Source organism: Mus musculus, chromosome 4, assembly GCF_000001635.26.
Source record: "Mus musculus strain C57BL/6J chromosome 4, GRCm38.p6 C57BL/6J".
NCBI classification, from domain to species: Eukaryota; Metazoa; Chordata; class Mammalia; order Rodentia; family Muridae; genus Mus; species Mus musculus.
Window position 1 is genome coordinate 143693822 of NC_000070.6, and position 16403 is coordinate 143710224.

A 16403-nucleotide genomic window follows, 5' to 3' on the forward strand; every position below is an offset into this window, starting at 1 on the left:
AGCCCTCACTGCTTGTAGATCACCTGCTGCCACTGGGATACTCCATCAGATCTAGAATTATTAGACAGAAGATAGGCTCAAATTCAGAATCTCTTAAGAAGAACTGGATGAAGACATTGGTTTTGATTTAAAGGTAGTCATTTTTATTTTATTTTATTATTATTACTATTATTAATAATATTATTATTATTACCTTTTCCAGACAGGGTTTTTCTGAATAGTCCTGGCTGTCCTGGAACTCATTCTGTAGACCAGGCTGGCCTAGTACTCAGAAATCCGCCTGCCTCTGCCTCCCAAGTGCTGGGGTTAAAGGTGTGCGCCACCACTGCCTGGCTGTGTTTTTTATTTTTTATTTTTATCTTTCATTGTTGTTGTTGTTGTCATTTCAGAAAAGGCCTCTAAAGGCTACTAAATTAGCTCTGGCTAGAACTCACTACTTAGATTAGGCTGACCCCAACTCATTGAAATCTCTATGTGTCTTCCTGCAGAGTAATGGGACTAAAGCATCTACTGTCACACCTAGCATGTAAGGCAGTTTCAAATCCATTTGATCAACTTTCATTCTTTTCCCTTTTTCTTTATCTTTTTGACATAGATCTTTATTTCTATTCAGGTTATACCTAAATATCCATGTGTGTTTTGCAATTGAAAATACCTTCATTTTTTTCATTTATGTATCAGCCTCATTTTTATATATGGTATTACCTAATTTTAGAGTATTTCACAATATTTCTCTAAAAATCCTTTGTACCCATATCTCTATTTAAAGTAGTAAAATTTTACAATACTCTCATTTACCTTATTTTAGGCTTTAAAACAATGCAACGTGCATGAAAACTGAGAACCAGGCTCATTAAACCCTCACAGCTCTCTGTACTCTGCCTTACCACCAAAACTTAGCTTCTGATTGGTTGCTGTGTCCCAAACTGATGTTGCCTGGGATTATATTTATTACCTCCATTGTTGGAGTTCCCTTTGTGAAAACCAAAAAATTCACACTATCCTGAATGCTCAGAGGCCCATTCAATGTAATATTCCCCCAGCAGACTCCTAGTTGTTTATTCACTCATGTATTAGTAAATTCAGAGTCATGCTATGTCTTTATTTAGTTGTTCCCGAAGATGTTTTGTTTGCTTTTGTTTTTTGACACATAGTCTAGATCTGCATATTAATTTGAAACTCCTTCTCTCACAAATCCTCCTAAATCTGTGATGGGACAGTAGCCAGCCTGACAAGAGCAAACGTGGCCCTGGCAGACCCTTTCCGTGTTCCTCATCCTTGTGCCTGGTTGAAAACCATTAGGTTACATTTCTAAATGTAGCACCCAAGTTCCATGCCTTTATTTGGTACTTCCTTTTCTTGAGTATCACTAACAATGTGGTGCTTTCAAGACTAGCAATGAAAAGTCTCTTAAGGCTTATGTAATTTCCCACCCCAATTAAAATTAAAATACCTTATTCTCACATGGGGTTTAACTTTCACCTCTATAACACAACTTTGACCTATAGGTTAGGTATTCTGTCTCTTTCTATCCAGAAGTAGTGTGTTGATCCTTTCATGTCCCTAAGCTCATATAGCCCTTTACCCTCTCCCTTGTTTTCTTCCCCTTCTGCTTTGTCTTCTACCTCCTGTCATTGTTTCTTATCACTTGTCCTTTGTCCCTCTGAGGCATATAGATCTCCTTTGTGCTGAGATCTTGGGTTTGATGGTATCTCAGGCAGACTCTGAGTATACCTACAAAATAGGTCATCCAGACTCCAGTCAGAAACATCTTTCACTCTCTATGGGCACCCCTCCAGAAAACTCATGGATTTAAATTGTCTCAGACTATTCGTAGAATCTCATAAAGAACATCTTGGTACATTTTTTTTATAAAGAAAACTGCCAGTTGTGGTTGTGCACATATTTAATATCAGCTCACCAGAACTCTACAGAGGAAAATAAGACCCATAGCAAGCAAGTCAGACAGAGCTCCATGGAATCAGATCCAGACACAGTGGCCTGGCTGGATGTTGAAGAGATGGACTAAAATGAGTAAAGATATTATAAATTCCATAGAGAACATCCTCTTCTCCACAGCCTGCTGTGAGTCACCTCGATATCTTAAAGATGCTGCACTACACATGAAGTTTGGGAGACCTCCATGAGGACCAGTCACTGGGAATCAGGATGGTGTTAGGACATATTTCTCTGATGAAGTGAAACTCTTTTTACCTAATATATAAACTGTTCTTGAAGTGTGAAGACCTAGATAGCTTAAGGTCACATCTTGTCTTTCTCATTTTGATATCAGATCTCTGAGTGTTTATATGTTGCAAATAATGCTTCCAGCTGAGTTTAAATACAAGGACATAGTTCCTGAAATGTGACTGTCTTGGTATTCACTTGGTCCTCCTATTCTTGACTGCTGAAGAAACCTGTGTTCTCCATATATCACTCAGTTGTTATATGAATGTACTACATACAAATTTGTTTTACAAACCTTGAGCACTTTTTGCAGCCCTATGCTTTGGGTCCCATTTATGAGACCTGTTCATTAGAGGCAAGGAAATGCTCAAATCTGACACTGACCTAATTATGGTGTTGAGGAATGAAGAAACCAGACACAGGTACATAAATACTGGGAATTATTAGGCTCTGTGTTTTTATAGAGATATATCACTAATGCAGAAAGTCATTACATTTATTGTATGCAGTCCACAGAGGGGAACAATATCCTCATGGAAGGGTGCCTCTATTGTAACACACTCCACAACTACAAAAATTCTAGAGGAGAAAGAGTGATTGACACTTTTTGCAGATGCAACATTCGTTCACCATCTCACAGGAGGATCTTGCCTCTAGTGTGTCTCAGACATTTAGGTGATTGATATATACATACTTTTTCCAGCAACATATAATAACTTAAAATTTTATCAATCCCCAATACTAAGCTTCCATTTCTACATTCCACAGTCAATCCAACAGAAAGTATTTTTCAAAAAAGCAATGTTGTGTCTCCAGATTATAAACATAGGATCCACCACAGTTATAGCATTGGGTTGTAGCAAAGGTGACCTCCTTGGGCTGTCTTTTTGGCCCTGAGTATATTCAGGAGCTCAGGACAAAAATTTTCTAATCTGTGTGATAGTATTATATCTCTGTTATCATAGCACTCCAGAGGGGCAGGGTACAGCTCATAAGTTAGCTGGCTAAGCTTGGCTGTGTGGTGTAGAAATTTTTTCAGGAAAATCAGAGAGAGTTCATTATCATAGAAATTGACTTCTGTGAGTTGGCAACACTGACTTATGGCAGGCAGTAGGCTGTTGAACTGAGATTCTCCCATTTCACATGACTTCAATATCGGGCATTCCAGGGTATGTCTAACTCTCTCAAAAAGAAATCTAAGATGCTCAAGGAATAAATGACTTAAAGGTATATTACTAAAGTCCAGACATTTGAGCTCCAAAATATTCAGGCAGTAGGGCAGGTAATCCAAGTCTGACTGTAAGAGGTAACAGTTAGTGATGCAAAGTATCTCCAAGGTCTTTTTCAGGCACCTGAAGAGAGAAGAAATGTTTGTTTTCAGGCAAATGGTATTGAAAAGGGTGGATAGGATTAGAAGCAGTTGACCTTCTCCAAAACTTATTCTGACTATACATTGAGGTCAACCCTGCCCTGGACATGGCCTTCTGTTGTCTGCTCACACAACCCAGACCATTCTAGTCAATATCCTGTCAATATCAACATGATTCAGGACCTGGCAGGAAAGCACACCAATGGATATATCAGGCCAACATGGTGTATATAGGAAGAACTACATACTTCAAATAAAATTCAACTACTTCCTATTGCTATTTTTAGATATTCTCAGAGGTCTTTTCCTCCAATATCCATGATCATGCCTTCACCATGAAACCCAGTGTTGCATATTTCTCATCCTACTCAACCTGTTTCTGGACTCAAAGCATGAGCAATGAGAGCCATGCTTATGCCTGGTCATATATATCTTATCTCAGAGCCCATCTTCCCTGATATGCTATGTCTCTAATATTGCTAGTTTATGGTGGCCAGACCATCATGGACTCCCTAGCGTCCAAAAAAAAAAAAAAAAGAAAGAAAAAAAAAAGAAAAAAAAAAAGAAAAGAAAGAGAAAATCAAAGAAAAACTATGTGCTTTCTGTGGTCTACTAGATCCCCTCACTCCTTACTTACCTGAGGCATTCTTTCAGGTTGCCTTCTATAAAAGAGACATCATTTATACAGAGTTTCTCGAGATGTTGGAGTGTGGGAAGTTGAGATATCAATGTGATCACTTTCTCCTCATCAATATTTCTAGATTCACCCATACTGACAGTACCTTTGATTTCATCTAGTTTGAGTCTAATAAGGTTGTTTATCTGTTTCAGGTAAGGGTTAAGAAAATCCAAATCTTCCAGGCAAAGACAACATAGCTCCAGCTCTTGTATACAGTCTGCATGTACAATTTTGAAGATTTCTATAACTGTGGCGTTGATTGAGCCCTGAATCTTCAGCTTTCTACAGCATAGATGAATTGAATCTTTTCTCTGCTGGGCCCACTGCAACAAGTATGTAGCACATTCATCAAGGCTGCCCTCCATGAGTTTGAGATGAGTTATCACCTTCAATTCTTTCTTCACCCCACAGTCAGGCTGCTTCTGTTCCATGAACTCTGATAAGCCATCAAATTCATGGGACCCAGGCCATATTCCTTGCAAACCATAGTCTGTATTCTTCCATTTGATCTCTTTGAGTTTGCACCTACTGTGGGAGAAATGAGTATAATTTTCAGAAGGTAAGTGATGACATACATTATAGTCTTATTTTTTTTTCACATTTCACACTTCAGCTTTTTCTTTTAAAACTTTGCTTATTCCTGTGCCTAGAATCAAACCCTGAGCCTCATGCTGAGAAAATGAATAGCATTGTTTGTAAGAAGGACATTTTTCACTCTGTCTTACTTCCCTTCATTCCAGGCCCCTTGATCTCAAGGGATGCAGGGAAAGGTCCATTCCTTATTGGGTGTGTTTACTCTTTTCTGCCTTCTCTATTAAACATTATTTGCCCAGATAGCTGAGACTGACCCCAAGCAACTACACCTCTCAAAACCTCTTCATCCAGAAAAGAATAATACTGACTATGGGGTGAAGAAAAATTTGAAGATCAGAAGCCTTTGATCCACCATTGGACAAATATTCTCTTTCCCTAGTTGCTCATGCTAGCACTCAGAGAACCTTCCTCCAACCCCAGATGATCCTGCCTACCTGGAATGCACCACTTTTGAAATAAGTATATCTATTTCCTGAAGAACAGCCTTCAATGTATCTAGGGTCAGGTTCTTTATCATCATTCCTAAAGAAAAGTATGGGAAGGGCCACAAGGGTATCATGGCCTTCAAGATCTTAGTATGACCATTAATGAAGGCCTCCTCAAACATCACTGGGAACAGCATATTGGGTAGGTCCTTGAGAGCAGAAATGGCCAAGGCCTCCTCCCTCAGTAGCCTCTGACTTGCCAGTTTCATGAGGGTGGGTGGAGAGTTGACATTCATTGTGTCTTCTTTGAAAGAGTCATTCTAGGGAAGCCAGGAGAAAAATATAGTATTAGTGACAAGAAACTTAGGAAGCCTTTTGGTCCACTCAGGGACGTATGAGGGCTAGATTACTCGTGCTGAGGATGCAGAACTCAGTTTACCAATTTGGGCATACTCAGTTGTTTTTTTCTTTGTTCTTTGAAATAATAATAATAATTTGATATAGATCTTTACAGAATGACCTATATCTTTGACTGTCCTAAAACTTGCTTCATAGACCACAAGAGACTGAATCCAAGAGAGAATTGTGTGCCTGTGCCTCACAATTTCTGGAAGTACATGTGTGTTCAATCACTGCCCAGCCTATGCCACCATAGTATGTCTATCCATAACTGCTTGGTCTTGATTGTTTTGATTTTAAAGCCATAGTTCTCTATGGTAGTGTGAAGGGTCTACATAGTATCCTAGTTCCTAAAGGCCACATCATATTGCAGGCACTGCTGGGGGAATAAATCCCACTGGGAAGGGATCACCAGGATCTCTGAAGCCTCAATCAGTTGTTGGATGATGAATAGACTGTGCTTAGCTATGCAGGCCCTCAAAGAAAATCAATTTCCAAAGTTTCCACAATCTCCACTTATCCAGCTACACTGCTTGGAATAAGTTACAGCATCTTTGACATTCCCATCATTAGTTATTGACATCAATCTTTGATTATGACCATATAGGCCTTTTGGAGAAGGTGTTGGTAAAGTTCAGAGCTTGAGGTCTGAAAACTACAGAGCTAGGTAGAGATGGAAAGAAATACTAAATTTAGTAACCCTTCAGTAGCCACTGGCATGGTCTGCAACCCTTTATAAAACATTGAGAAACAAAATACTATGAGGTGGAAATTATAATTTATATGCTGAAGGCAGGAGGCTCACTAGCTCAATGTCATAATTGGTTCCTTCTACAGCACCATAACAGATAATCTGAGACCTGTAGAAACAAAGAAATACACAAAAAATGAAGGAAGAAAGAAAGAGCAGAAATTGTTATTTTAAGTGATAGTCAGATTTTTCATTGAACAATCAATAAAAAAATTGCAAGATTCTTTCTGAAAATTTGAACACATTCTGCATTTCTTCAAAAGAATAGACCATGTATCAATCAGCAGATAGGAATACCTTAATTGCTTTTGCTTTTTTATTGGTTTGTTTTGTTTTGCTTGTTTGGGACATGATCTTATCCACAGCTGTTCGAAACGTGCTATATAAATTAGGCTGCCATCAATCTTAGAGAGTATCCAGCCTCTGCCTTCCTGTTGCAGTCAAGGGTGGGTACAGAAGAAGAGGATGGAGCAAGATGTGATTATGATATTATATCTATTAAATACACACACACCTACACATGTACATATACATACATACATACATACATACATGTACATGTACATATATACTACATAAACACATATATGTATGTATGTGTATATATAGGGTTTTCCTGTAAGTTTGAAGACATCCTGAGTTCCATTACAATAAGAGACTATTTTCAGTGACCAGATGGAAATACCATTTGTTTTTTGGTATTTTGTGTTTGTTTGCTTGTTTTGCATTATTTATTTATGTATCTATTTATTGATTTAATGTATATGTGTACACTGTCCCTGTCATCCAACACACCCAAAGAGGGCATCAGATCCCATTACAAAGGGTTGTGAGCCACCATGTATTTACTGGAAATTAAACAGAATCCCTTTGGTAGACCACCAAGTGTTCTTAACCACTGACACATCTCTCCAGCTCCTGTTTTCCCTTTTTTTAAAGACACATATAATACCTGGATATTTTGACACTCAGCCTTCCTCTGCCTCCATGTTGCTGGGATTAAAAACACACCAAAGGATGTAAGCATTAAAGTGACATAAATGTAATTACCCAAGTCTCTTTGATTAACTCATATCTGACATTCCAGCCTAGAGTGCCTAGAATTGAAGGTCACCTTTACATTCTTAGTTAGACTGTCTCAAGAAACAAAAGCGAACTACAGAAAACTGAAAAATCCCACAGAAACCACTATGACCTAATTAATAATTAGATGTAATTGAGAACACACTTGGATATTCTGGTTAAGCAGACTCAGGTGGATGAGGTAGAAGAATCTCTGTCAATTTAAGGACTGGCAATCATTTATTTATTTATTTATTTATTTATTTATTTATTTATTTATTTATTTATTTATTTATTTATTTAATATTCCAGCCATTTCCCCCCTCCAACAGTTCATTATCTAACTCCTCCTCCCTATATCCTTCAAGAGGGTGATTCCCTTACCCCCATCCCACAGGCATTCCTCTTTTCTAGGGCCTCACGTCTTTCCCACTGAAGCTAGATCAGGCAGTCCTCTGCTATATATGTACTGGGGGCTTTTGACCAGTCTGTGTATGCTGCCATGTTGGGTGGCTCTGTTTGTGCCATCCAGGTTAGTTGAGATTGGTGGAATTACTATGTGGTCACCCTTTCCTTCAGTTTCTTCAATCCAGTGCCTAATTCAAAGTTAGAAAAATCTCTAATGACCAAAGCACTCAAAGAAATGTTCAAAGTCCATAGTCTTCAGGAAAATGCAAATCAAAATGACCTTAAGATTCTACCTTATGGCAATCAGAATGGCTAAGATAAAAAACTCCAGTGACTGCACATGCTGGTAAGGATGTGGAGGAAGAGAAGACTCCTCCATTTCTGGTGGGGTTACAAAGTGGTGCAAATGCTCTTGAAATCAATCTGGTTGTGCCTCAGAAAATTGAAAACACTTTTACCTGATGAGCCAGCTGTACCACTCCTGGTCATATACCCAAAAGTAGCCCAACCATACCACAAGGATACTTGCCCATCTCTATTCCTAGCAGTCTCATTTATAATAGCCAGAAGCTGGAAACAACCCAGATATTGCTCAACTGAAGAATGGATGCAGAAAATGCAGTTCATTTACACAATGGAATACAATCTGGCTAATAAAAACTGAGGACATCAAGAATTTTGCAGTCAAACTTATGGAACTAGAAAACATCATCCTGAGTGAGGTAATGTAGACCCAAAATAACATGCATGGTATGTACTAACTGGTAAGTGGATATAAGCTCAAAATTATGGAATATCTATGATACAGGTCAGGGAAACTAACACAGCGAGAACTCATCTTAAAAAGGAAGAACCACCAAGTATTACATATTATAAACAAAATTTCAAGTGAGGACAAGGCTAGACTAGGTGGCATGAGATGAGGTATCCTGATGGAGCTGAGGTGCTTACCTGATCTGGACAATGGCAACAGATCACTATATTCTGGCAGGGAAAAGCTGTAACTGCAGGCTTCAAGAGATTGAGAGATTCTCTGCCTACTATGACTCATTATATAGCTTTCAGCTGAACCCTCCCTTTATAGCCACACCCTCCCAGCCAAAGTGGGCCTCTGTTTCAGTAGTCTCTAGCCACTTGCTCTTTTTCAGATTTGGATGCTGAAGGTAAATTAGATCAGATCCTTACACAAGAAGATTCTTCTGCCAGACATAGTAAAGAACTGATCTATTGATACAAAGTGATTTCGATCATGCCTTTCATCACAACAATTGTAAATCAGAGACAGGTGGATCGCTGAATTCAAGACCACTTTTATACTCCAAGCATATAGCACTTATCCAAACTCATTGTGACTCTACATTGAAGTCAACAACCAGGACATGATCTTTTGTTTTCTGCCTAGACAGTTCATAGCATGCTAGACTGAGGCCCGTGAGTATCAGCATGGTCGTGGCAGGAAACCACAGCAATGGCTGTGTAAGGCCAACATGGTGCTTGTGGGAAGGTCTCTTGTAAACTCCATAAGCTCTCACCCTTATCCCAGTCCCAGCCCAGTGATTCCTGTGTTTTCTCCTCAGTACTTGAGCCCTTCATGGAAAATGAGATTGATAAAACCAAGTTAGGGAGCACGTAGGGGAGCCATCTTGGTTACCAGATCCCTCAGAGACTAGTCTGTGCAGGTGAGAGTGTGGACTACAGAAGCTTGTGGACAGGCAGAAGCCACACAGCTTCTGGGGCAGACCCCATTTTGGGCTCCAGATATCTGGGCACCTTCCCTGCCAGAGGAGAGGTGTCCACCCTGCCTGGGAGGGCTTTGTCAGAGGACCTGGGGGAGCCATCTCAGCCATCTGGGAGTCCAGGATCTCTCAGAGACTAGACTGTGTAGGTGAGAGTGCCAACTACTGAAGCTACACAGCTTCTGGGACAGGTGGAAGCAACAGGCCCTGTTTCGGGCCTACATCTTCTGCCAGGAGGCAGGTCTGAACGCCAGTGTTCTGTGTACCTTCCCTGCAAAAGGAGAGCTTGCCTGCGGAGAGTACTCTGACCACTGAAACTAAGAGGAGAGATCTAGTCTCACAGGTCTGCTGATAGAGGCTAACAGAATCACGAGAGGAACAAGCTCTAACCAGAGACAACTATAACAACTAACTCCAGAGATTACGAGATGTCAAAAGGCAAACGTAAGAATCTTACTAACAGAAAACAAGACCACTCACCATCATCAGAACCCAGCACTCCCACCTCAGCCAGTCCTGGATAACCCAAACCACCTGAAAAGCTAGACCCGGATTTAAAAGCATATATCATGATGATGGTAGAGGACATCAAGAAAGACTTTAATATCTCACTTAAGGAAATACAGCAGAACATGGTTAAAGAGGTACAAGTCCTTAAAGAAAAACAAGAAAAAACAAGCAAACAGGTAGAAGTCCTTAAAGAAAAATAGGAAAACCCATCCAAACAGGTGATGGAATTGAACAAAACCTTACAAGACTTAAAAAGGGAAGTAGACACAATAAAGAAAACCCAAAGTGAGGCAATGCTGGAGATAGAAATGTTAGGAAAGAAATCAGGAACCATAGATGCGAGCATCAGCAACACACTACACAGATGTAAGAGAGAATCTCAGGTGCAGAAGATTCCATAGAGAACATCGGCACAACAATCAAAGAAAATGCAAAATGCAAACAGATCCTAAGTCAAAACATCAAGGAAATCCAGGACACAATGAGAAGATTAAACCTATGGATGATAGGAGTAGAGGAAAATGAGGTTTTTCAACTTAAAGGGCCAGCAAATATCTTCAAAAAATTATAGAAGAAAACTTCCCAAACCTAAAGAAAGAGATGCCAATGAATATATCAGAAGCTTACAGAACTCCAAATAGATTGGACCAGAAAAGAAATTCCTCCCGAAACATAGTAATCAGGACAGCAAAAGCACTAAATAAAGATAGAATATTAAAAGCAGTAAGGGGAAAGGGTCAAGTAATATAGAAAGGCAGGCCTATTAGAATTACACCAGACTTTTCACCAGAGCCTATGAAAGCCAGAAGATCCTGAACAGATCTTATACAGACACTAAGAGAACACAAAGGCCAGCCCAGGCTACTATACCCAGCCAAACTTTCAATTACCATAGATGGAAAAACCAAAGTATTCCATGACAAAACCAAATTCACACATTATCTTTCCATGAATCCAGCCCTTCAAAGGATAATAACAGAAAAAAACAATACAAGGATGGAAACCATGTCCTAGAAAAAGCAAGAAAGTAATTCTTCGACAAACCTAAAATAAGAGAGCCACAAGACAGAATGCCAATTCTAAAAACAAAAATAATAGGAAGCAACAATTACTTTTCCTTAATATCTCTTAATATCAATGGAGTCAATTCCCCAATAAGAAAACATAGATTAACAGACTGGATACACAAACAGGACCCAACATTTTGCTGCTTACAGGAAACACATCTCATGGAAAAAGACAGACACTACCTCAGAATGAAAGGCTGGAAAGCAATTTTCCAAGCAAATGGTCTGAAGAACCAAGCTGGAGTAGCCATTCTTATAACTAATAAAATTGACTTCCAACCCGAAGTTATCAAAAAAGACAAGGAGGGGCACTTCATACTCATCAAATGTATAATCTTCCAAGAGGAACTCTCAATTTTGAATATCTATGCTCCAAATGCAAGAGCAGCAACATGCATTAAAGAAACTTTAGTAAAGCTCAAAGCACACATTGCAACTCGCACAATAATAGTGGGAGACTTCAACACACTACTTTCATCAATGGACAGATCGTGGAAATAGAAACTAAACAGGGACACAGTGAAACTAACAGAAGTTATGACACAAATGGATTTAACAGATATCTACAGAACATTTTATCCTAAACCAAAAGAATATACCTTCTTCTCAGCACCTCATGATACCTTCTCCAAAACTGACCATATAATTGGTCACAAAACAGGCCTCAACATATACAAAAATATTGAAATTGTCCCATGCATCCTATGAGACCACCATGGACTAAGGCTGATATTCAATAACAATATAAATAATAGCCAACATTCACATGGAAACTAAATAACACTCTCCTCAATGATACCTTGGTCAAGGAAGGAATAAAGAAAGAAATTAAGGACTTTTTGGAGTTTAATAAAAATGAAGCCACAAAATACCCAAACTTATGGGACACAATGAAAGCATTTCAAAGAGGAAAACTCATAGCTCTGAGTGCCTCCAAAAAGAAACTAGAGAGAGCACATACTGTTTTAAATGGCACATAAGCCTTTGCTACGTTTGGATCATTCAGCAGAAGCTGAGAAACTGTCATGAGACTCTTTGAACCTTGAAGAAATGTTGTCTCTTTGGAATATCTGCACTTGTTGCTATGTGAGAGTTTGCAGCTACACTCATCTTTGTTCTAAGACATTTCAGGCAAACCTGTAGTTCTTTATTTGACTATGGCTAGCCAAGGTCAAAAGGGACTGAGATTTGTTTTGGTTGTCTGCTCTCATGAGCAGTTAGGACAAGATAACCTTGGTAGCTTGAACCTTTCCCATCCCCAATTAATTTTATATAATATTTGAATAAAATAGCTAGAGTGAGTTAGCTAGGGGTCAGTCCTTCTGAGAAGATATACCCCTCGGCACCTTCAGAAATGAAGGCTTAGCATCTTGGTGATCTTCTCTGCTTATTGTGCCACCTACTACCAACATCAATCAACACCATCTGGAGAATGTATGTACAGACCTGCTGCCCCACAACAATAGTTGCAAGCCATCCTCCTGTCTCAGCCCTCTTGAGTAGCTAGCTAATACAACTGAAGAATGACAGAACATGCAACTCAGCTATATATTCAGGAATAATGCACAGTTGTGACAATGTGTTTGTCACAAAGTCCTTGGAGGATTTTTGGAGGTTCTGTGTGCATGTCTAGTATCAGATTGAGAGTAATGCCAATGAGACACACACTTAGAACCTTGTGCACTGCTTGTGAAAAAACTCAGCCAGGTGTGTTGGTTTAGAACAGTCATTCTATCAAGTGGAATGCTGAGGCAGCAGTTGTGCTGGGAATTGGGGTTTCAGATTAACCTTAGCTATATATCAAGACTTTGTCTAAACACATGCTAATTTTTAGTACATAAATATCTACTAAATGAGTGTTTGGGGAGTTAAGCTAATGGCTCTTGAGTGTCACTCTAGTTTTAGTTTTGTGGCTTTACAAAAGGAAATCTTTAGTCCAGACACTTCCAATAAATTTGTTGTGATCTGCCTGTATCTTATTATGGAGTGATGAGATTCATGTGTGTGAATTGTAAACATGGGGATTTCTTTGTTTGCTTTGACACTAAGGCTCTCTATATAGCACTGAAGGTTCTGGCACTTTTCATGTAGTCAAGGCTGGACACATATTATTATTTTCTTCTCCTCCTCCTCCTCCTTCTCCTTCTCCTTCTCCTTCTCCTTCTCCTTCTCCTTCTCCTTCTCCTTCTCCATCTCCTTCTCCTTCTCCTTCTCCTTCTCCTTCTCCTTCTCCTTCTCCTTCTCCTTCTCCTTCTCTTCCTCCTCCTTCTCTCCTCTCCCCTCTCCTCTCGCCTCTCCCTTCCCCTCCTCTCCTCAACTCTCCTCTCTTCTTTCTCTCTATCTCCCTCCCTTTCTTTTCTTTTCTTTCTTTCTTTCTTTCTTTCTTTCTTTCTTTCTTTCTTTCTTTCTTTCTTTCTTTCTTTCTTTCTTTCTTTCTTTCTTCCTTCCTTCCTTCCTTCCTTCCTTCCTTCTTTCTCTGTTTATTTTCTTCTTTCTTTCTCTCCCCTCTCTCTTTTCCTTCCTCCCTTCCTTCTTTTTTTTGTAGAGCAGAAAAGGGTTATTTTTCCTCAGAATAAACAGAAGTTAGGGATGCATCTACAAACCACATTAACTTTCAGTTGATCCCAACTCTTTTTGGATTAGCTGTTAAAAAATGTTAGGGGCTCAAACCTGTTTGAAGATGTTCACTCCAGACAGAATGTACATGGAAGATGCTTGAAGATTGCATGTTTTTTTCCCTGAGTGATGTGTAAGACAAACAGAATTTGCTGGGAGACATCTTTCCAAGCATCCCCTCCATATTCACATTGAAGGATATGCATCAAGTATCCATCTTCTAGTCAGCACTCAGACCCCATGCTAATTCTCCATCTCAATCAATCCCTTTCCCAACTACTTGAGCTCTCCAAGTCTTCATGGCTCTGGACCTAAAATACCTACTATGGTCCTGTCTGTTCTTCAGGTTTTACCCATTGTGAGTTGGGAATTCAGGCTCCCAGTAAAGAAAACTTCCATGACTGGATTATGAGAGGCTAACCTTTTAGTCACCTCCACCTATGGGGTGTTTTCAAATACATAAAGTGTTGTCAAGTCCAAAGAGATGAACATCAATAAACAAATTAAGATCAGAGATAAATACAAAAGATACTAATCACTCCAGCAAGAAGGCCTTATGGATGAGAGGGGCAGGGAGGACCCTTCTTCCCCATTACATTCTTAGTCTTTTGATTCATGTCAATTTTTATCTTCATCCCTGAATAAAGTCACATTTTGAGGCTTAAGCTTTCTAATGACCCCAGCTAAACACCTCCAGTTTACCAATGGCCTTTGTATAACTGGGTTTAACAAGACCTGCTTTTCTCTAAATTTAAGTGAACATATTTACACTTGGAACAAATTATAAAGATATGATGCATCTCACTCAATTCTTGAAATCCCCAAGGGTAACTTTGATGCTGTTCCTATCAAAAATAGGATAAGTAACAATGGAAAACATGCCAATCCAAGAATGCCCATACATGGTCACTGTTGGTCACAAGACTCAAAAAGTAAATAGTATCCTCTAACAAGAAAGTTGTGCTGACTTTGATTAAGATGGGAGAGGGGTTACTTAGGTTAAAAGTTTTGGGGGTGTGGTGAGAGTTCTAATGTAGGTAAATAAAATGGTCAGTAAAGAACCCAGGGAGGAAATGTAGATGACTATATCTATAGGGTATAGAGAGCATACAAAGCCAACATATAAATGAAGGAGTGGAAGTATAGGTTAATCCAATACCTCAGGTGGGACACCTAGAGAGACCAATACAGAAATTCAAATCAAAGCTTAGCAATCATTAAAAAGAAATACATAGTTATTTTATTGACACTAGGCTTAAACTTGTGTTAAACAAGTAAACCCTGTGAATAGCACATGGCTAAGATTCTAGCCTACTTTCCCAAACCATTTTACAATTTAGTAAGTTAACAGTCGTTCAAAAGTCTTACATCTGCCTGTGATCTTTAAATAAAAAAAAACAAAAAACAGAGTGTACCTTTAATCCTGCATAGCTATAAATCTGATTTGTTCTACTACAACCTGTCCACCTGTACAACAGGTTCTGCATATCCACTAGAACTGACCATGATAAAGTTTAAATTAGAGAGTAACTTTGCTGCCTACAGATAGTAACTGATAATGGGACGAGATAAGACTGCTAAGCTTCTGTAAAGCAGGATTTCATCAATGAGACAAAATGGCAGTCTACACATTGAGAAAGTATCTTCACCAACCCACACAGATAGGTTTAGATGATGACAGAGTGGTAACATCTAAAATTTATAAAGAAATCAGGAAGTTAGACACCAACAACACACATAACATAATTTCAAAATAGGGCACAAAGTTAAACAGCAAATGCTTAACAAATGAGTCTCAAAAGGTGGTGAAGCAATTAAAGAAATGTACAAAGTCCTTAGTAATCAGAGAAATACAAATCGAAACAGCTTTTTGGTTCCATCTTACACCCATCAAATTGGCTCCAATCAAAATTCAAGTGATAGCACATGTTGGCCAGCATGTAAATAAGGCAAAGGGCACACTTCTCCTTTGCTGTTGGAAGTGCAAACTTGTATGACCATATTGGAAACAATTTGGCAGTTTCTCAGAAAACTAGGAATATAGTTCTACCACAGGATCCAGCCATACCACTCCTTGGCATATACCCAAAAGATGCACCACCATATCACAAAAACCTTGTTCAACTATGTTTATAGAAACTTAATTCAAAATAGGCAAAAACTGAAAAAAAAAAAAGACTAGATATCCCTCAACTGAAGAATGGATAAAGAAAATGTGGTGCATCTACACAATCAAATATTATTCACATGGTGAAATATTATTCAACTATGAAAAAAAGGCATCATGAATTTTACAGGCAAATGGATGGATCTTAAGAATATCATTCTGAGCAGGATAACCCTGTTCCAAAAGAACAGGCATGGTAAGTTTTCACTTATAAGTGGATTACAGAGTCAGAAATGTACTGCTGCAGGGACTAGAGAGTTGGCTCAGTGGTTAAGAGCACTGACTGCTCTACCAAGGCTTTGAGGTCAAATCCCTGCAACTACATGGTGGCCCACAACCATCCATAATGAGATCTGATGCCCTCTTCTGGTGTGTCCGAAGACAGCTACAGTGTACTTACATATAATAGTAAATAAATCATTGGAGCCAGTAG

At 39.0% G+C, this 16403-nt stretch overlaps 1 protein-coding gene across 1 annotated transcript; it reads right to left on the reverse strand.

Annotated features, from left to right (window-relative positions):
- Positions 1-2665: 2665 nt before the first annotated feature.
- Pramel23 (PRAME like 23) lies at positions 2666-8890 on the reverse strand. Its single transcript, NM_001356572.1, has 4 exons — positions 8826-8890; positions 5264-5574; positions 4194-4763; positions 2666-3539 (listed from the first exon to the last, which is right to left on the reverse strand). Exons 2-4 carry the CDS (start codon positions 5548-5550, stop codon positions 3029-3031), a joined length of 1368 nt encoding a protein of 455 aa, NP_001343501.1. The 5' UTR covers positions 5551-5574; positions 8826-8890; the 3' UTR covers positions 2666-3028.
- Between the last annotated feature and the right edge of the window lie 7513 nt (positions 8891-16403).